This window comes from Homalodisca vitripennis, chromosome 5 (genome assembly GCF_021130785.1).
Source record: "Homalodisca vitripennis isolate AUS2020 chromosome 5, UT_GWSS_2.1, whole genome shotgun sequence".
In the NCBI taxonomy this organism is placed as follows: Eukaryota; Metazoa; Arthropoda; class Insecta; order Hemiptera; family Cicadellidae; genus Homalodisca; species Homalodisca vitripennis.
The window spans coordinates 128,291,524-128,313,359 of NC_060211.1; the positions used below are offsets into that span (position 1 = coordinate 128,291,524).

Here is a 21,836-nt window from a genome sequence, read left to right on the forward strand (position 1 = left end):
GTACACGTCTGAAAACGCACGTGGACATGTACACCTCCAAGGCGAGGAATCAAGTTAGCATCCTTCAGATTGTGGTGACCGGGCGTATTTTGAAAAAAATTAAGTGGCGGATCAGGATGTTGAAACCTCTCCAACGAAAATATTGACACCAAAATTAAATGAGATAAGAACAACAAATGCAATTGCTCCGTCGTTAGTGAGCATTAAGAACAAGTAGGTGGCGCCTAAATGGGACTGGCCGGAAACCGAGCGTAAACTAGGAAGAGGGTGGAACAATTTTGTGAATGGCAGAGTCTTAGAATCAGCATAGATAACTTGGTTATAGGCGCCGAGCCATAAAAGGAGGTTGAACCCATAGGATAACAAAGAATATGCTGTATTATTTAGTGCTAAACCTTTAGATAGACCCTCGCCATTGTGTTGACCCATGGCTTGTGTAGACATGTCTTTGTAGAAGCAAGTAAACCCCCAAAAATATGTTTCGATCACACTCGGTTCCTCCATACTGCTTTTTTGTAAGATAAAAATTCCCTGAAGCGCAAGTATTTTTAATTGTGGTTGGTTAAGCTTGAAAATTTAAAATATTTAATTTTAATATTTTACATCTTATTTGTAAGTTTCAGCTACTTAAGTAGGATCAAAATATGTCTATTAGATGAATCTAAATGAATAATATTTTATTAATCCAATTGGTTGTGTAACAGGTCTCTATCACTTTCTCAAAAAACATGATTTAAAACCAAAAATCTTTTCTTTTTTTGTAATCACAAATTGCAATACGAATTGAGTGCCACACGGCTGTGCGGAAGTGCGAATCCTATGCGTGGCTCTGAGTTCTGTTAGAAACTGTTTGCGCTTACTATATAACTAGATGCTCTAGGGACCTCCATACAAATGTATTGTGCATGTATTGTGAATTTTTTGTGTGTAACTGCAGTTACTGAATCGCGATGAGTGAATTGTGTAGCTAGAACCAAATTGTATGAAAAGTTGCCTACTGAAAGTTTAAATGTTTAAATCCATAAACATTTTAATTGGGGGTTAGCCTTTTGGTTTTATAAATCCAGGTTTATTACCGATTATCGTAAAATAAAAGGAGAGTGGATCAAATTTTCACGAGTGATTTCATCGTATTTTAGTATTCGAGTCAGGTGATAAAACATACATACATTTTCTAAGATTAGCATTGATTTTCTCATTGCGGCTATCAAATTTGACAATATAACTTGACAAGACACGAAGACGCCAAGTGAGGCGTCTCGACGGCGGCGCGGGGCGTCGCGGCGGCCTCTGTCGAGGTAAGGGGCGCTCCTGCCGGGTAATGCTCAGTGCGCCGAGAGTAATGTTCATGTCCCTTGAACCATGGAGGGCCAACTGTGTGTGATGAGCCAATTAGGTGAAGATGAGCAGCAGCGGCAGTGTAGCGGACCTTGGTGTGAGCGATAAAACGTGAGTGGCTGGCCGCCGCGGTCCAGTCAGCCAGACGCCATGATCACAGCCACACCCGCCACCGCCCTTGTGAGTACCTTACTTGTTAACATACAACATCACAACGTTTGCAAGAATCCCCTTCCACCGAAAATAAAATCAAAATTTATTTTGGATAATAATCAACCAATTAAAGACTTGATACATAACTCTGCAATAATATTGAAATGTTAGTTGTAAACTTTATCAGTTAATCTGAATACAAAATAAAAATGCATATATTTTCTTATAAGTAGTATTAAAAGAAAACTCTTTTTAGAAATTCAAATGACTTAAAATGCTGTTTTACATAAATTTACTTTTGAAAACTTTGTATTACATTTTAAAAACTAATGCTCAATGTTGTAAATTTATGTATCAAAACTACTTTGGTGTAAATAATTTAATAGAAAATATTTTATTCAGAGATGTCAGAATTCAGCTAAATGTATAATAATACCCCTAAAGTTTCACCATGATGATATATTGTATAAACTACACAAGATATTATAAAATAATGCAAAATGGTTTAATTTCAGTTTAGAATAATGAATTTCGGAATCTGGCGACAAATATCAACTTGGTATATCCAATGGTTCAATTTTATAACAATTAATTGAAGTCAAGTCTCTCTTTTGGAATTAAAAGTGTATAATATAGATCATTACGTTATTGTTTGGAAATATTCTGTTTAAAAGTTTCAGTTTAATTGTTTTGGTTTAACATTTAAAAGCTCATTTTTATACATCAAAATATTTCAGGTTTAATATATGACTGAAATTTGAGTTTATTATGAATTACTAAGTTTATTTCAGGAGGTATTTCCTAGTAAGCAGCCTTGTGTTGTACATGTAACTGTGGTTATGTGATCCATATATAAAGCCAGGAAGTGTATACGGGGCATATACTCCAGGAAGAAGTTAGTGGTCAGGCTCGATTTGCTGGATATCTATCTTATCAGATTGTTGGATATCGGAAGAATCAACGCGCCAGTGGCCACAGTGTCGGGAACATTGCATATGGGAATATGGTGAAAGGTCCGGGGCCAGTGTTGTTGAGCTGCACCGGTCTATACTTTCCTCTCGAAAGATGAGAAAAGTAAATGTTAAATACCCCAGCAGTGGTGTTATTTTTATGAGTTAAACAATGATTAAAACTTATAAATCATAAAAAGTAAATTATTCTGGAAGAATAACATTATAAATGCATAGGCATAGAATACAATATTGTAAAGCTATTCATTTCTGAAATATCGAGCTTGATATATTTTACAGTGACTACTGTTTAATTTTATTTTTAATTAGAAATATTACGGACATTTATCTTTGTTAATTTTGTAACATATAACTATGGCAAATATCCGCACTCCTGTTATCTTTGTGAATATGCGTATTTTTGTATTATACAAGCACACATTACTATACAATTAAAATACAAAAAATTAAAATTAAATAGGAAAAGTAAAACTTTTGTTACGTTTTCGTACAAAAGATTCATTAAATATTTGTTCATTATTAGACGCACTTGCAAGCGTTTCCAAAGTTTTAGTTTATATTATTACTCATATTTGGGTTTGTTGAATTAAGTTCTAAATAAACAGTTGTGTATCCAATTCGCATAAGTTTTTGAAAGATATTTATTGTTTTAATATGCAGATAGTGCAAAAATAATGGTATTTACATTTATAATTAAGGCTGATTAAATTTAAATGTCCCCAACTCACTTATATTTTAGATAGTAACGTTAATTTCATACATTTTTTTATTAAGTATGAAACTATGTAAGGATTATGTCTTCAGAATATTTTAGGTGTTTTATTTATAAAACAGTGGCTGAACAATTGAAAAGTTTATTTTCTTTGATTTTAAATTTGTTATAAACTATCTAATTTTAGATCCCTTTGTACGAGTATTATCACATGTGTATCACTCCTCGTACACAGACTATTTTTCTATGCAATAATTTGTTTGTGAGCAATAAATGGTTTGGCATTGACTAAAATTGTGGAAATACACAGTTTTTTAACCAGTCACGAGTAATTATCTATGAACTGGACTCCGCAGCATAAGAAGTTTTAAGAATATATATTCTAAATAATATAGATTTAACCTGGACAAATTTGTCCACTTGGTGTAAAGTCTTTCAGCGAAACGATTATGCAATGCATTTACGTATGTAGCATGCATTACGGTCGCCACCACAGTGCCCCCCCCCCCCCCCAAGAAATCAGAACAATGCAGATATACCAGTGCAGCTTCTAACCTGGACAATAGTCCTCGGAGGATTAATATGCCCCATGTTACAGTGGGCAAACATCGTTCCACCAGTATTGGTGCAACTCAATCAAAAATACGCCACCTCAATAGACTGTAACCAACTGTGCGGCTGTCCCGGTTATCCGTGCGTAGATAATAACGAGGTGGCGTAACCGAATCGCTGGAGTTATGATCGGTCAGCGTAGACTGTGGGCGGTACAGCGGTATCGGATTGTTGCTGGAACAATTAGTTGCTAACAATACAACCAGAATTGAACTGTTTCGTCTCTTCAAATCATCAATAACCAATCGTATCTACTTGTTTAAAAATCATTTAACGTGTGAACTACCATTACTGCATAAACGAGATCTTGTCTATATTCCAAAATAAATGTCACTGAAATAGGAATGCGTGCATTCAAGAATTTGTAATGCAATGAACCCTATTTAATTTTGGAGGCGAGTTAACGATTATCAACAACATAACCAGTTAGGCCTTACTATTACATTGTACACTTTTTTGTTTGAATCTCGTTATGAATAATTCCATTGGCTATTATGATTCATAAGGATATTTGCGGAGGATTTACTTTTCTAAGTATGTGTTTTAGAGTATACAAAGGAATACGTTTATGCTCATCACATTCCTTTGTGTACTCTAAAATACAATATTACACGAAAACATGACCACAAAAACGAATAATTTCAAGGAACGAAACAAAATGTATTAATTGTATTAATGTATGTATTATTAAATGTATTAAATTGATTACATAAAAACTAAAGTTAAAAATAAATTTACTTTTTTGTATTCAGACAACTGTTACTTCAACAATGCTTCAGGTATTTTCGCAATGTACTATAAGTATTTGTTTATATAATGAAAGTTTAAATAAATTTATTCTATGCGATGTTATCATTTATAAATATTTTAAATTAAAATATATAAATTATATTACTTAAATGTTTACGGAATATACACGGGTTTGTGTAATGAAAAGAGATAACTTCACCAAAAAGCAGTTCTGTAAACATGAAATTTTATTACTCAAATTACTCTCTGTTATTTGGATATCAGATAGAAGTATCAAGTAATAATATTAGTACTAATAATATGAATACTTTCATTATGTCATTTCAGTTTCTCTGGTTTAGCCCCTTGCCCTTGAACCTCGTAGGCATGAGACATTCTCTGACCTTCCATCACCTTGAATATCCAGTTATATGCTGAACACGTGATCGCTTATTTTTTGTTAGTTCGTTTTTCGTGGTTCATTTTAAATTATTATCGTGATTTACTGAATAGCGTTTTTAAATTGATACATTGTAGGTCAATCAATTGAAGTGAAACTATAAGGCGGTACATACCGAAATGTTTGCTTTCTCTTTACGTCTATTTGCTACTAGTTGAGTGCTACCAGTCTAAATTTCATTTTCTCCATAGTATAATTCTAGTTAAACTTAAATTTAGCTGCACATGTATTTACTTTGTAAATTAACCTGATCACACAACTGAATTTGAGTAATTTAGTGGTGAGTTACGTCACTATGGAAATTCTTTTTATACAACTAGTTCAAAGTAATTTACAAATTATTACTAGCATTGAAAGACAACTGAAATTGAACAATTTAGTGGTGATTTACGTCACTATGCAAATTCTTTTTATACAACTAATTTAAATTAATTTACAAATCTTACTAGCATTGGAAGACAAACATGATCACACAATTGAAATTGAACAATTTAGTGGTGAGTTATGTCACTACGGAAATTAATTCTTTTTATACAACTAATTTACAAATTGTCACTAACATTGGAAGACAAACATACTTCACTCAATCCTAAGGGCAAGTTTATTTCTGAGGCAAGGACCAAAGTATTGTTTACAAAGAAATCGCGAAAATAGGTTTTACCACATCTGGAGGCAACCCGACCAAACATCATGTATACAATATTTAAAATAGAAAATTATTTTATCACAAAATATCTATTTTAATTCTCTTGCTTGTGTTTTATTACACGAGTCTTTTACTACGAGTAGCATATTTACCATAATATATTGTTTTTTTTTGTTTTTTTTTTAGGAAATAACTCGATCTTAATGGTTCCCCTAAAAATCTAGAACAATATTTTGTAACTCTCGAAGTTAATTGTATAAACATGAAACGTATTATACAATACAATAAATGATTTGATTGCATAAGCCACTTGCAACAAACTCTGACGCTAATATGTAACCTAGTAACCAGACTGGACAGCTGACGCACGTACGCGCGCGGGCACACGGGGCGCGCGCGGTGGATTGTGAGCTCATTAGTACGTGTCTGTCTATTGTAAGTGGATGCTGCCGTAACAGCGTCAGTAATGCAAATATTGCTGTTCTCCACTTGAAAATCATTTCTCCGCTTTCACTACTTTACTCAACTGCATTGAATATAATCGGTGGCAATTATGAATGGATCTGTAAATGTATACATTATGCTTTATTTTGTTTTTATTTACGATATTTATAATTCAATTTACTACTGTCCTAAATGAATTTTACACACGTTTTGTATCACTAAATTTAACTTACATCTATACAGCTTAAAATTATTATACTTCCATAATTCTCCCGATATAACATAAGATTTTTATTGGTCATTAGAAGTTACATGCAATTAGATCACGTCAGAATACTTACACTAACAGTAAAATAAACAATTTAAATTAAAAACTCATTATAGAAGACGCAATAGTTTACATGTAAAAGTATTATATGATATACAATAATATGATATTGTATAATAATACAATAATGTTAGTGAGACAAAGGTGTACTATTTAGCAGAACAATACACTAAAAACTGATGTCACTGACGTCAGATGAATAAAACTCTGATAATTCATAAAACGGCCTCTCTACCAGCCACTTATAAATAACCGTTTTAAATTTATTTAATGTAACACTCTGAGCATTCAGAGGTAGTGTATTGAATAGATCTATTCCAACTGCCTCATATGATGTTTGAATTTTAGAAAGTCTTGTGAAAGGTTTTGCTGATCAGGTTAGCGCCTCGAGTATTTAATTGTGAATATGAATGTGCTTATTCAGTGTCAGGTTTTGAAAATTATTTTTGACATGGATCAAGCAGTAAAAAAATGTAAAGATTGATAACTGTTAAATGGCTTCTTTTTTAAAAATCGGCTTACAATGATCTTTGAAATTAGCATCCGCTATAACTCTCATGACTTTTTTCTGAGTCAATAAAATGTTATCAATACCAGATGCATTGCCCCAGGAAAGCAGACCATAACTAATGATGCTCTGAAACAGTGTAAATAGAAAACCATTCTTAGAGTATCTTTGGAAACATAAAATTGTAGTTTTCGCGTCCGTACAACTCCATAAAATAGAAAGAGGAGTGCGATATTTATGTTCAATAACATATAAATTAAATTAGTTTTAATTGTTTGGAAACCAATTACATTCGTAATATCCGATAACAATAATAGCCATGTTTAAATTGTTTTCATCCTGTGTAAATTAGAGAGAGAGTGGCCTGCTCTCTACCTAGTCTAGGTTCTTGTGTATTTGATTTAAAATAAATTCTTATACATTAAAGGGATGTATTGCTTGGTAATAGTTTACTTGTATAACCGTTTCGGTAATGAGTCCCCAACATTTTCACTAAGATTATTAATTGATTTTAAGAATTCAATACTAAAAGCATATAATTGGATGGACAAAAATAGCACACCACCTCTCCTTTCATATTCGGTAGTGTATAAATACACCAGTGACTAAGCAACTATTACAAGCTGTTACATCAAGAAATCGATTATAATTCATTAATGGATCCGGAGCAAGGATGACCGATGTGCCGTTGTTGGCAGACTCCCAAGGTCACGTGACCTGGACCAGCTGTCCTCACACTTTTATCAATGGTTAAAGTCGAGGTAAAGCGGTCCCGATAATTTACCCACAACTGGCTGCATAAAAAGCGAGGGCGACCACACAAGATGTCATTTGAGATGTTTGACATCAAGATTGACCATAGTTCTTTTTGTTGGAATATACCATGTGCTTATCAGTTCAGTAGTGATTTAAAGATATCAATTTTAAAACTTTGGCTAAGTCAGAAATGTTTCAGAAGAAGTAATAAACCTTAGCGCAAAGGGAAGTCCTTTGTCATAAAACAGTATGGGATTTTTTTTAATAAATTCAAAATTGAATACACGATTTTCAAATACATAAAAGGGAAACGGTGTTCTCGTTACTGGATAGCGGAATGACCAGTCCAGTTCTGACATACTGTCAATGACGTCACAGCTCAAGGTCAGTTCAGTAGCTGCAATATAGCTCTTTTCCGTCAGTGATAAACAAACCCATGGTTATGAACAATTTGTTCGACAATGTATATGATCTATTTTGGCAGACCTAATACCGGGTTGGGTACTTATAGTACCGGACAGGAGATGTAAATGCAGGCCGCAGGGTGCTACCTACGACCGACTACCGGCTCCCGGTTGCTGAGCGCGAGACTGGACAGCTAGAATGCCAAGGTCCCTCAGTCAAGGTCCCAGACCTGCTCTGTTCTGCCCTGGACTACGCCCTCAGCGCCCTCTCAAGGCACTTCCGTCACTCCCCGTCCTATTCCTGTTTATCGCCACCACCACGAGGAAATGAAACATATCCTTTTGTTTTTTATACATGAAGGGGGTTCCTTGTTTAAAGCTCATTCATTGACTATGGATAACTCGAAAGGACATCAGGATTACTGACATTTACATCGTCATGTGGTACTATAGTTGAAGCTCAACGTTTCGATAAGTGGTATATCTTTTCTTCTTCAGTTATTAAATTCTAAAACATGAGGTGAAGTATGCGAATAAGGTAAGCAATTCAAACGTATGCCAATCAAAACACCATAGCCAAAGTTGACAAAGAAATCTTAATTTTCCGCCTTACGCAGCTTTTCCTAGCAAAACTACGAGGCTGTACTGTTTGCTATCCTAGTCATGACAAAGAAAATTGCACTTTGAAACCACAAAGATTAAGTTATAGGTACTTTAAATCTGCCACCTTATAAGATGAAGCTCAAATGATTCAGTTCGCACGTAGCTATGGTAGGAAGGTCTCATTCAATTTGAATGTTGAGTTCAGCTCCAGTTCAACTTCCACTTATTGCAGCGTTTGTAATCTGACGCTGTCACAGATTTGACTCCTGGAATCGGGAATCAATGACCGTCTGAAAAGATAAAAAGTCGGCGACGAAGAAGTTCAAAACGAGGCACCTAGACTACAAAAAATTAGATTAAGAGGTGTTCTCATAGTATCGTCAGGTGCACAACTGAGTGCACTACGATGATTCAGACGTGATCTCAGAGCACGGTGGAACAACCGTAGAGTTTTCCAAACATAACGTGGGTATGGTGGGAAGGGCTGATTCATTATGTCAAATTTCAGAAGCTGCACTAGCAAAATATGAAACGGAGATGAACTCAATATACGTACATATATTATTAAATTTGTTTATGGTTTTACTACAACTGTTTCGCTGTCAAAATTTGAAAAAGACACAAAATCGCCGATGTAGTGGTTTTTGTTAGCTCTCACTGGTAAACCCAGAGCCATTGTTTTGACAGCTAGTCTGTGTAGATATAGCACTGGATTATTAGATTGTACCAGGAAACCTGTTTATTTCGGACCTACATTAGATTATTCATCGCTACGTCAGAAATTTGAAATTTTTGATTGCTTAATCCTTCACATAGCATGTATCCGTTTATATACATCTAAAGAACTGTGCCTCACCTCATTCGTGTGGCTCACTCACTATAAAGTGCCAAGAAAATAGTTAACCTTTCCTAGAAATAGCCTATCAGTGCTACACTCAATGTAATGGTAAAATAAGCTAACTCTGTGAGAGCTTCTAAAACCGTTTTTGATTAATTCTATTTTTATTGTAAAGCTTCTTGTACTAATCATTAACTATATTTGTAATAATAAACCAACATTAGAGTTCAGTGAATTTGTTTGTTATTTCACTGCCTTCAAGCAGGAATCTTATTAGTTTTGTAAGGTATGAGGATTGTTTTAATTATATTTAGTTAATTGTTACGTATATTTCTTTTTCTTGGCGAAATATTTCTTGCCACTGAAATCGGTTTATTCAAATATCGTCCAGAGTCTGACGAGAAAAGGTTGGCTGACCCTGACATAAGGCTGCCCTCGTTGAGTTGCCAGTTAAACCAGTGACCAATATCGCCTTCCAGTTGGCAAAACCAGTGTATTCGTGATCCTTCGTCGATGGCGAGATCAATCTGTTGCTTAAACCGGTTAGGTTAGGTTTTTAGCGAAGTCTGTATGTTCCTGGATTCAGGCAAGAGATGGTTAGCAGTAAAACCTGTTTAATTCCAACATCACATTGAAATGGATACATAGGGTTGCCAACAAATTTTATGTTTCCCAAACCCCTCAAAAGGCAAGGGTAGATACGTCGCTTGCGTACGAATTCAAGGTATTCAATACTGTCTTTAAAATGGCAACTCTGAGTTGCTGGCAAAGTCCGTGGGTATTATTGTGGTTCCTGAAATCGGATGTGTGCGAAGTTATTGGGTATCACCTTGAAAGTAGCAATAATTAGTGATGGCAAAACCAGTAATAATGAATGCCGCTTTGAGCCTGAGATAGGATTCCAGGGAAAGCGAAAGCATTTCAATACTGTCCTGAAGCTGTGTGACATCAGTCCGGGAAACCCATGTACTGTCAAACATGCTGCTATGAAGCTAGCGAGATATGCTTGCCGTGAATCTGATATTTTTCAGGCTCTAACTCAATCATTTGATAGATTCCTGTATGCCCAGTAATGCTTTGAGAGCGGAAAACATAGAATGGATTTATAGAGAAAAACTTTAAAAAAAAACTTAAAAAGAAAAAATGTTAATTCAGATAAAATAGATAATTTAGTTGTCTGTAATAGAAATCAGCAGAATAGTTATAAGAATTATTTGAGGCATTTCATACGGATTAGAAAGAGAACTTTTTCCTACATAGGGACTATAATCACTGACTCTTTACAAGTGTAAGTTTAGTTGGTCTATTATATTAGAGATAAAAACTATATTAGATATATTACTATATGTGTAGGTATTTTATGTATTAGTTCACCAGGCCGTCTGTTTTAGAAAACCATACCTGCCCATAATAAATGAAAGATAACAACGGCTCCTATAGAAGATTTAAAAAAATTTACCTCATACGCTCTCTTTCGCTATAGTCCATTAGAATCTATATACTATAGTGATATTCTTTGTGAATCCATAATTTAGACAAACAATCCATAATGTTTTAGACAATCCAATATCGTCATTTAGATAACTAACTAGGTTAGTTAATTATTTCTCTCAGTTCATAGGTACTCCACGAGAGCGCATGTCAATCGGAGAGAGGAGCTATTAACGTTCTGTCTTGTCGCTAGGTGGCAGCACTATGTCTGCTGAGCGGCGTGACGGCACAGCGAGGAAATTACGTAGACGAAGGCGCTTTCGACTACGCCGAGCCCGCACCGCCCCAGCGTGCCGCACCCCGCCCCGCCCCCGCCTACAGGCCTACCTCCTCCCTTAGTGCCGCCCCTCGCCCCACACCTGTGCCAATCCTCAAGCAGATCAACAGGTAGCACTTCGTTATACAACATTAGACCAGACAATCAGTCTTATCGGTTTAGAAGCAGATGATTAATGAACCAACTTGAATTAACTTTAAACATTACTTGATGATAAAAATGATCGATATTCCATTACATTTGATTTATGCTTTCACTTGATATACCAAAGAAACTCTTAACTACCAATTAAAATTTACTATCATGATCTGTATATTCGATGTTTTGAGTTGTCCAGTTCTAGTCGGCTTTTGTTTAATAGTCAGTAGCTGTAGATCACCATTGGGTTTGAATATGCTCTAAGGAGGGAGTCGATCAATGTTTTAATAAATGGAAATTACTTTAGAACTGACAGCTATGCAAATATACATAGAATGTCGCACCACATGGGAAAAACGTACCAACCTTCATTAGACTAGCAGGAAATTCCTAGCTACACAGAGCAAATAAAACAGTTATATGCTATGGAGTATTCCATCCAAGTTTTTCCTTTTGTGAGAGCTCAAAAATATAAATTTCAGTCCTAAACTCTTCAATAAAAATGCCTTTGATTTTATCAGATCACCACTTTCCGTGAATCTTAAAGCAAAATATATGCGTTCTAGTTGGTGGTTTGAAAGCTAATTTCCTTATAGACTTCAAGATTCGTTTGCACTATTTCAAAACAGAGACGACAATTTATTGTAAATACTCACATCCCACAATGCATGGAGTAGATCTGGTGCAACAAACCATTGGTCCTTGATTTTAACACAGACTAATCATAGAAACCCATCACTTTCGCACAGACAAGCCACTTGGGTAACCGATATGTGTCCCTAGAAGGTAGGATGAGCCGGTCGTGACCGCTGATGGCCTATAACGAGCTGAGACAGACCGGCGTCTGTCGTCACCACGTCATAGTCGCATCCTCTCACTGTCTGGTCTACTACTACTGGATACTGGTCGTCTGTAAGCCGGGTTTACTTTGCTTCTCTACATTATCGTTAAACATAGGCCAATTACTGTCGGACACCGCTAAACAAAGTGTAGTATTCTGTCAAGAATTCAAAGACTATTTTGTTAAAAATTGAAATAAGCACATGACATCAAATTAAGTACACGGATACAATAGAGTATTGAAAGACCCATTATAACGTAATGCCTTGCCAATCAATTCAATTCAAATCTTTTATTACCGTAAACAAAATACATTATGTGGTAAAACTCAACCTTTCAACATAAAATTTTACAATCATGCCGTGTCACATTCATACTTACAAATTGTCCACTCATTCACTCCAGTCACTTGCCAATTTACACCATCTTCAACGCCAGGATCCGTTTTCAAAATGGGTGGTCTCCCAGTCACATGCCAAAAACTCACCGACATTATAAAATGCCATTGTCGCTAAAAAGCGTTTAAAACGGGTTTTAACGCTTTAGTCGTTGGTGCATTTTTGTTAGCAGCTGGCAATCTGTTGATAAAATGGACACCTGCTTGCGAAGGCAAGTGCTCATAAACCACCGTTCTATGTTTTCCAGAACGGTAGTTATCTCTGCCTCTTGTCTCTTATGCATGCACGTCACGGCTCCTCATCAGGGTACATTTGGACATACAGAAGGAAACTGTTTCCAGGATGTATAGACAGGGCAGAGTCAGAGTCAACAGTTGCAAGTTTTTGAAGGCTGGTCCGCACGACTTTCTGAAATTAATGTTTGCAGTGCGTTATTCCAACAAAATAACATCATCACATGTGTTACTATATCACGTGATACAATTTAGTTTGTTTACAAATGTTGTTTTTCTTTGATTTTCTCGTGGTTTATGGTTACCCATTTAACCAATTTATACATCTTGTTTTAACGTAAAAATTGTGACCTTTCGAACCCAAAATAAAAAGAGTTCATCCTTGGCCTACGAGGACCTTATGTATCAATTTTCAAATATATAGAACTGCTCTATCAAGTGTATTGCACGGAGGGATTCAACGGTCGGGTCATTGATTACGTGGCAAAGTGACATTTTTTAATTATACACTCTAAACAAAATAATTGAAATCATTACAAAGTGAGAAATGATTCAAAGCTCATTCGTCTTTATTATGTCGCTATCAAGGTCAATTATACATAGCTTAAAAGTCTAATAGACCCAACATTAATTATAGAATTTTATAGTTATTCTATATCTGTTGGTTTAAAAACAATTTAATTTAATCTTCTGACATGCACATTACCGTAGGAAAAGTTTTGAAAAAAAATGCAAACTACTTACTGGCGAAACAAAATAATGCTCTTTTCAGTTTGTATTAGTTTATATAATTTAGTTATCAGTAGGCCTATCTTAATTTTTCACAACTTAATGGACAAATTTTATCTCCATCCCAGTTTTCCCTTAAAAAAGTGATAAAAAGGTAACATGAAAAATAACTAACATTACACGTGGTGTGGATAAAATTTTCTATAAACACTATGACTTTCGAGCTGTTTATTTATTATTGTTTTCTACAATTCAGATTCGCTTGATTAGACCTACTTGACAATTAACTATAATCCTTTGTACTCGATAAACGGTGTGGTTACTGTAGTTCAACTTAAGTCTTACATTACGATCGGGTCTGAAGTTGTTGGATTAAAACCATGCGAGATTAACTGTAATACATCAAACTATGATTCAAATGAAAAAATATGCATTAAATATAAATGTAGTGTATTCTTATTACCATGAGGAATAAATAAAGCGACAAAAATCCGAACTAGTATATTATATTCACAAAAAATCTATATATTGTAGTTATTACCTGGAAACTTCAACGACTGGTTTTACAGAAGTTGTAAAAGTTCAAATATGTGAAAACTGAATACAACAAGCCGAAATAGAATAGGTACCTACCTTGTTTTTAAAATTGTAAATTAATTCGTCCATTAGACTATTCAAACCCTTAAATAATTATTACGATACGTTTACATGTATTTTTATTATATTGTTTAAGCTATACTCGCTATAAACTCCAGTCAATCGTGGGCTATGCCTTAAGAGCTGGTTGTGCTGGTACAAAAACTGATACAACATACAAAAATATATTGTTGTGGTTTAGCTGTAGTGGTGGAAAGATCATTATTAAACCTCATGCACTTTTATAATGTTATTTTCAATCGTAGAATTGTGCGTGATGTCAGTTTTATAGATATAACTAACAAACATGTCAACGCTCTTTTAGTTGGAATATTGTTATTGCTAATTCAGAAAAAAATAAAATTGTTGTATTTATTATTTAAATGTGTAAAAGGTATACAGTCTAGAAACGAAATTGAAAAGCGTATCTTAAAAGTACAGTGACTAGTATTTATATTACCAAATTATTGCGTGTTAACAATACCAAGCAAATATATATCTATAATCTATTGCATAGCACGTAAGGTTTAGAGTTCAACCTCTAATAGAAAAAATTGTATGTGCAAAGTAAACATTATAAATAATACAAAACACGGAGAGGACACATGTATATTTTTTTACAGACAGTAGCCTAGTCAAAGTATATAATAGTGATATGGGGAGTTTAAGATTCACTATGAAAGGGAACAATAGTATTGTTTAAGATCATTAAGATAGTTGCTTAAATCATACTGCGTATAATTATACAGTCAAATATTGCATCTTGCGGATTTTCTAATTGGATGGCCTACTTAGGGGTGACCTTGTTACACACAAGGACAAATGCTATGTCCGAACAAGGGCTTAGCTCACTCTTAAGAGTTGATCCTCACTCCTCGATTTATTGCCTCTCAGACCAAATTTTTATAATTCGTTGTTTTACTTATTTCACTTTGCTCCGCTTCTGAATGTAGAAATTTTGAAAAAGTGTCTATATTGTTTTCACTAAACCCAAAAATTACACCTTTAAATCACCTTAAGGAACCTAATGGTCAGTCACAATCCGGTTTTATTGATAACTATCGTAAATCATACATTAAATGTTTTAAAATTATAAATATAGTAAGATTATATATTTATTATTGGAAAATGGAGAGAAATAACTACAAGTGTATACGAAAAGAAAGCACGAACAGTTAAATAAGTGTTTCTAAACTCTTTGATACTTTTAGTGCTATTAAGTTTTTAGTAATACTTACTACTAATTAAGCCTAAATCATATAGACCCAAACTTTTTGAATTAGTACGAAAATTATAAATTTATTTTACAAAATAAATTTAGCTGTAGTGATTTTGGGAGTTAATTTGGGAATAAACTATATACACATTATATAACATATGGATGACATCTAAAACTCTCTCTTTGATTTAATATTTCACTGAATCTAAATAAATAAAATATAAGTATTTTAATTACTTCTTTTTCATTTTGCACAATAATTAGGTCTGTTGAAATAATATCTATACTTTTTAAAGAACGTTAATGAGATTTGGATTTAAAAAATGATATGTTTTTATTGCTTATTACTATTTGCCATTCCACACTCGAGTAAATTGATAAGTTTAGGAAGTGTTAAAACTTAAAAATGTTAAGCGAACACTTTAAAACGCTAAATGTATGAAGTATTGTATAGCAGGTTTTTACAATTCTTTTATGTTTATTGAACTTCTTGTGAAATCTTATTTAACAAACATGTATATGGTTTTCTAAGTATACCCTTATCGTTATCTAGTTAATGGAAAAGTAAGGTTTATTTTTATATGAGTTATTGCATATTTTTATCATACGTCATATTTCACGATTTTCTTCATTTCCTTGCATTGACCGAGCGCATTGTGCCCCTGACAGTGAGCTGGTATATAATAGTGACTTGATTTATTCCAAAGGGAAATCTTACCCTTTGTATTTAATACGAATTATTTACATTTGAAGTTTTCTCGATATTCGTAGGACTGGTATAACAATCGTACTCCAAGTATTAAAGAATTAAAAGAATATTTTTAAAGCTAATCTGAGTACATCCTGTCGTTATCCGGACGACTGTTTCCCATTTTAATTAAAAATATTTGTTCAAATGATTGGTTAGAAGTGTAATGAGTTACAGAAAACTATGATATGAGGAAAAATTATTGCGTGATATTTTTAATGCATCGCTGTCCTCCCATTTTTACCCTCTCAAAAATTGGCCACAGCTGACGATCGATTTCTTTTTAGGAGAAATTGCAGTATCCCTTGTAGGAAACAGGATTATGTGGTCATACAGTACAATAGGATGTCATATAAATTTCGCCTTTACTTAAGTTTACAACATTCCAAAAATATTTAAATGATGTCATAGTATGCTACTTGTAAAGTTTTGAGAAGTATCTTCGTAACCAATGTATGATACTGCTCTTTGAGATAAAATATTATAGAGATATCGTTTCCAATGACGTTTATATAGTGATAATATTATCGGTTTGATATCCGTTAAACTTATATAAAACTATTTTAAACTTTTCTTCTCTTTCTTAACTTATGTTATTTAAATAAAAGCTCTATTTTCCAACACTATAAACTTAAGAACACATCACCTGAAAGTATACAGGGTTCTGCAGTTTAGTCAAACTTTTGTTACAACTGTATTATATAAGTGTACCGAATGTTTGAGCTATTGTTCAACGAATATTCTCAATTTTAAGTATCTTCAAATTCTCGCTTCGCTTTGTAAATCACCCGAGGACACCTTTATCGAGGCGCCAGCGTGCTCAGGGCGCGGAACGAGGTCAGAGGTCACTGATTGTCCTTTTAGTGACTTGAGTGAGAGCGACTGTACTCTACATAACATTACAATTTCTCTCCTTAGTCACAATGGCCGGTTAATGCGGTGACCTTGGAGTTACACAATGTTGTGACAGTGACTCGAGTTCTCAGTGGACTGTACGACTGGCACCTACGAATAACCGAGTGCTTTGTACGGGGACCTATCTACTTATAACGTAATTAGAGCATTAAAACAGCATGTTATTATGTCGTTATCTTGTTGATAAATCAGTGTTACAAGTTATAATTATTTCTTAGACTGTTGTGAGTATAAAGTAAATATTAAACATACAAGTGCACGTGTTCAGTACCTTGAGAAAAGAACAAAGGTTCAACAAAGGAGGCGTGTCGATGTAGATGTGAGAACAGCTCAAGGACATTAGGATTAGTGGTTTTATAGAGATCCAGATTAGTTCTAACAGATCGCCGCCGCACGCACGGTGCGCGTGTGCGTGTGCGTGTGCGTGCCAACAGTTGGAAAGCGCACTCACGTAACTCATACATTATGCGTCTTGTGTAACTGGTCTGTGCTTTCCTTTACAATTAACGCCTTATTTTTTACTTCCTCAACCTCAGCTTGCAGGTCTAGTTCCTGTACTCCATATACTATACTGGGTAACCGGGTATGTAGAGTTCAGTGCAGAAGATTTATTCATCAACTCCTTATATGTAAAGAGAGTTAATCTTGGAAATAGTTGCAGTTTGCATACAAATTGTTTATGAACCAAATTTTAACTCAATTTGATTACTTACATGTAATATTACAGTTAGTACTTTGTCCACAGGCATAATGAGGACGGCTCTTACACTTACGGCTATGAGGGAGCGGACGGTGCCTTCAAGATCGAGACCAAGCTGCCTAACGGTGAGGTCATGGGCAAGTACGGCTATGTGGACGACTCGGGCAAGGTGAGGGTGATCGAGTACGGCGCAAACAAGTACGGCTTCCAGCCAGCCGGAGAGGGCATCACCGTGGCGCCACCCACTCTGGTCGATGAGACCACCAAGAGGAATGGTGTTTCCGGACCTCTCGCCAGCAACGAGCCTTTGGAGTATGAGGACGGCAGTTACTACGAGGAGGCCCCGGTGAGAGCCGCTCCACCCCCAAGGCCTGCCCCTAGACCTGCCCCGAGGCCCGCACCCCGCCCAGCACCTCGTCCCGCTCCCCGCCCTGTCCAGCAACCCCAATACTCCCAGGACGTCGCGAGCTTCCAGTCCTCCCAGAACTTCGGTCCCTCCAGACCGGCACCCTCCTCCTCCTTGGGCCCTGTTCCTCCTAGGGCCGCCGTGGCAGGAGCTGCTCCTGTCGGCCCTCCACCCTCGTTCTCGCAACCCGCCCCTCGCCCCGTGGCTAGGCCTCCACCCCAGCAGAGTTACTTCTCTCCCGCTCCCGTCTACGAATCCAGACCCGCTCCTCCTCAACTTCAACCCCAACAACAACAATCCAGGCCCTCCTACGGACGATCCGGTGGCATCCTGGACCAACTAGAAAAGGACTTCGCCCTCCCGTCCAACAGCGCACCCGCTCTCCATGACATCACCTTCAGTTCTTACTGATAACAGCAGCACCTAGTGGTAGTGGAGTGACTTGGACTATATTTTGAAATTTAGCTGTGTAAGAAATATTTATTGAGGCGCGCTGCCCTGTAAGCTGACTGAAATGTGAGATAGAAATAAAGCCACCTTTTGTACATAGCAACTTGTACAAACACACCATGCTGGCTCGCAAGTGTTTCGGATCCTGGAATAGTTTCCTTGCATTTATGTTGTTTATATTACCTAATACTAGTTAGAGGTATCATTCAATACTGAACGAATAGTAATTGAAAGTCTTGCTTAGTAAGCGAAACAAGGATTAGATCAGTAATGTTTTGTTTCTTACAATTTGACACAGTGCAGAGGAATTTAATTCTTTTGCTACCAAAGATTACAGCAGTACTATGTGGTGAGTTATATGGTACAACATTAGACATTGAGCCGCTCGGTAGTCAAAGGGTCAATGATGTTAGTTGGTATCATAGTACCATTAGGTATTATTGCAATTTTGGTTTTGAAACAATTTGAAAACACTTTTAAGATAGGTTACAGCTCGAAAACTATACAGCTGTTCTTGGAGTCTTCCTGGTTTGTACTTCCCTTGATAGGTGATTTTGGGAAATGTTATAATATATAGCCAAGCATTTATTTTGACAAACAAAGCATCTCATGTAGAAAGGCTGCAATACTACACCTGGAACTCCTTGATGAGACAACTTAAAGTTGAAACGCTTGCCTAAATATTTTGAAAAATATTCACTCGGCCATCACTCATAAAAATGCTTTAAAACAAACATCTGATATATATATATAACTACTACACTTTCACGGAAACCAAAATAATGAATATTTTTTTAAATTTATTAATATAATTTAAGTCCAATTTTCTACGGCTTGTGTTGACTTGTAGCCTAGGGTTGGAAAATATATGTTTTTGCTTGAAAATCCCTTATATGCCTCATAAATCAGAACGTAGTGATTTTATTAGTTCATTCCAAAGGCAAGGAGGTTTTAATCAAATACTAATCCAAATTATAGTCTCTTACTTAACTAATAAAATTGTAACTTTTTATCAATTTAGTCATATCAACAAGATAGGGGTTCTCATTTTAGTTTATCTATATTTAGTCTTAAATCAGCAAATATGATTGAATCATTCAGAAATGTATAATTAGAGCAAACAAATTTTTTAGTTATAATTAAAAACAAACAAAATTTATATTTTTGTAAGTAATATGCATCTTTAAATACTGCTCAATATATTTGGCAAGAAAAAGATAAATTTACAAACACCCGTCTAAGGATGTTATGAGTTAATCTATACGAACATTGAGCCCGTGATATTTTGACAAGCGGCTAAAATTTAAGTTATTGCAGCCCATATCAATAAACACGTCTTTCATTTATTGACAATCTTCTCTTTTCTAAATATCAATCCTATTATACCTTATCACTTTACTAATAAGTGATTCCTTCTGTGAGCTAAAACCTAGAGCTAGACTGTGAGAGAACCTTCATAGTCTAACTAAGTAATTCACTACTTTTTAACTATGTAACTGAGTACATCAAATTATTCTATTGTATTATTAAAAAGGCCAAATTATTATTTTTATTTAGACATCTAGCGCATAGTCCCACATGTTGTACTGAATTAGTTTTCTATTGAAGTATATTTTTAATTCTGCATTTGCATACTGTTGCCAGGCACTTTTAGATTTGCAACATTAACTATACAATAAATTTAAATTCGTATAATCAACCTATTTCATTTTACATGTATTGCTTTCACAACTTACACCTCTTGTGCTCTCAACCACTCTTATGGAAGCCCAGTGGTTGTTACCTAAGTATCACCTAAGGTCTATATCACTTTTTAAAATTAAATATCCCCACAAAATAGAATAATACCAAATGAATGCACATATGCACTATTAAATTAAAAAAAACAACATGTTCAGCATACACCCTTTACTACAAACTTATGTAATATTTAAGAATTTTTGCGAAAAACCCTCAAAAAATGGAGCCTTCCTTATGTTTTATCCCATCTTCATGAAATATTAGTTGTCACCTTATGGAGTTTAAAGGGTACATGACTCTTGTTTGAACAAATCCCAATTTACCGTTACCTATAAAAAAATCCCAACATGTTAATCAACCCCTTCTTTTTATTAACAAAAAAGGAGCCTTATGTGTCGCGGGTAGGTGATTACTCCTCTTGAACTTATCGCTTTTATAGTTCTTTTGTTCGCAGATATACAAGGTCTGAAAAGGTAAGAACAGGTGAAGTGTAAGATCCAGACAATGTGGCTGATAGAATTTATTATTCACCCGAATTATTGGTAGCAAGAGCATTGTAAATACTTACTATTTGTTCTGTTCTTTAATTTCCACTTCTTTAAGTAGTATGTCCATATGAAAATTTGGCTATTCACAGAGACTTTACAATTTAACTAAAATATAATTCTAAACACACAAGAAACCGATGACTATTGATTCAGCTGATGGTATTAGAGTAATTAAACTACTCTATTGAGGGAGTGTACAGGAAGAGAATATTTATGTGTAAGGTACATTAACTTTACAATAGAGTGATGACTCAAAAATGTCATTAAACGCCTTTAAACACACTGACTGCGGCAGAAGCTTTATGACGCAGAATTGACAACAAGCAGTCAAGGTGTTAACTTACTCGACCTGCCTATAGATTAGTGGGCAGTGGTGACTAAACACACTTAATAAGACCAGGTGTTCTATATAGCTACTACTACGGTTATGTAAATTAAGATATGCCTTTTACTTACCCACTCTCCAGAAAAACAAGCCTTGTTCACTTTACGAAATAATTTGTTTATATAAGTAAAATGGTTTTAACCTTGAACCTTGTGCTTATACCCTTATTTCCAAACCAAATATAACAACAACTAAACAATCATTAAGCCTCTTGATACTCTGCGATTTTACGAGGGTATTAGAGTCGATAACGCCTGTACCAGACACGCGTTACTTAGAAAAACATGAAAAGTACAAAACATTGATTGAAAACACCTTAAATGAGGTAATTTACTTTCTTCGTCGTATTATATAGGCTGCAAGCTAGTTTTTCCACTAAAACAAGGAACTGAGGAAATTGATAAGGTTTTCTGAGCGAATTCTGGACGAAGATGTTCAGGGTGGGTGGGGGGTGAGATCCAATGTTACAGTCGTTATCCCT

General features: G+C 35.1%; 1 protein-coding gene across 1 annotated transcript; it reads left to right on the forward strand.

The window, feature by feature from the left end:
- Positions 1–1,414: 1,414 nt before the first annotated feature.
- LOC124362871 (skin secretory protein xP2-like) lies at positions 1,415–20,028 on the forward strand. Its single transcript, XM_046817738.1, has 3 exons — positions 1,415–1,518; positions 11,187–11,380; positions 17,872–20,028. Exons 1-3 carry the CDS (start codon positions 1,489–1,491, stop codon positions 18,641–18,643), a joined length of 996 nt encoding a protein of 331 aa, XP_046673694.1. The 5' UTR covers positions 1,415–1,488; the 3' UTR covers positions 18,644–20,028.
- Positions 20,029–21,836: the final 1,808 nt, after the last annotated feature.

What these genes read in the sequence shown, in the direction of transcription:
- LOC124362871 (XM_046817738.1), top strand. Translation starts at nt 1,489, where the DNA reads ATGATCACAGCCACACCCGCCACCGCCCTT. An exon ending in CCACACCCGCCACCGCCCTT is followed by an intron (nt 1,519 to 11,186) that starts GTGAGTACCTTA and finishes TCTTGTCGCTAG; the next exon opens with GTGGCAGCACTATGTCTGCT. An exon ending in ATCCTCAAGCAGATCAACAG is followed by an intron (nt 11,381 to 17,871) that starts GTAGCACTTCGT and finishes CTTTGTCCACAG; the next exon opens with GCATAATGAGGACGGCTCTT.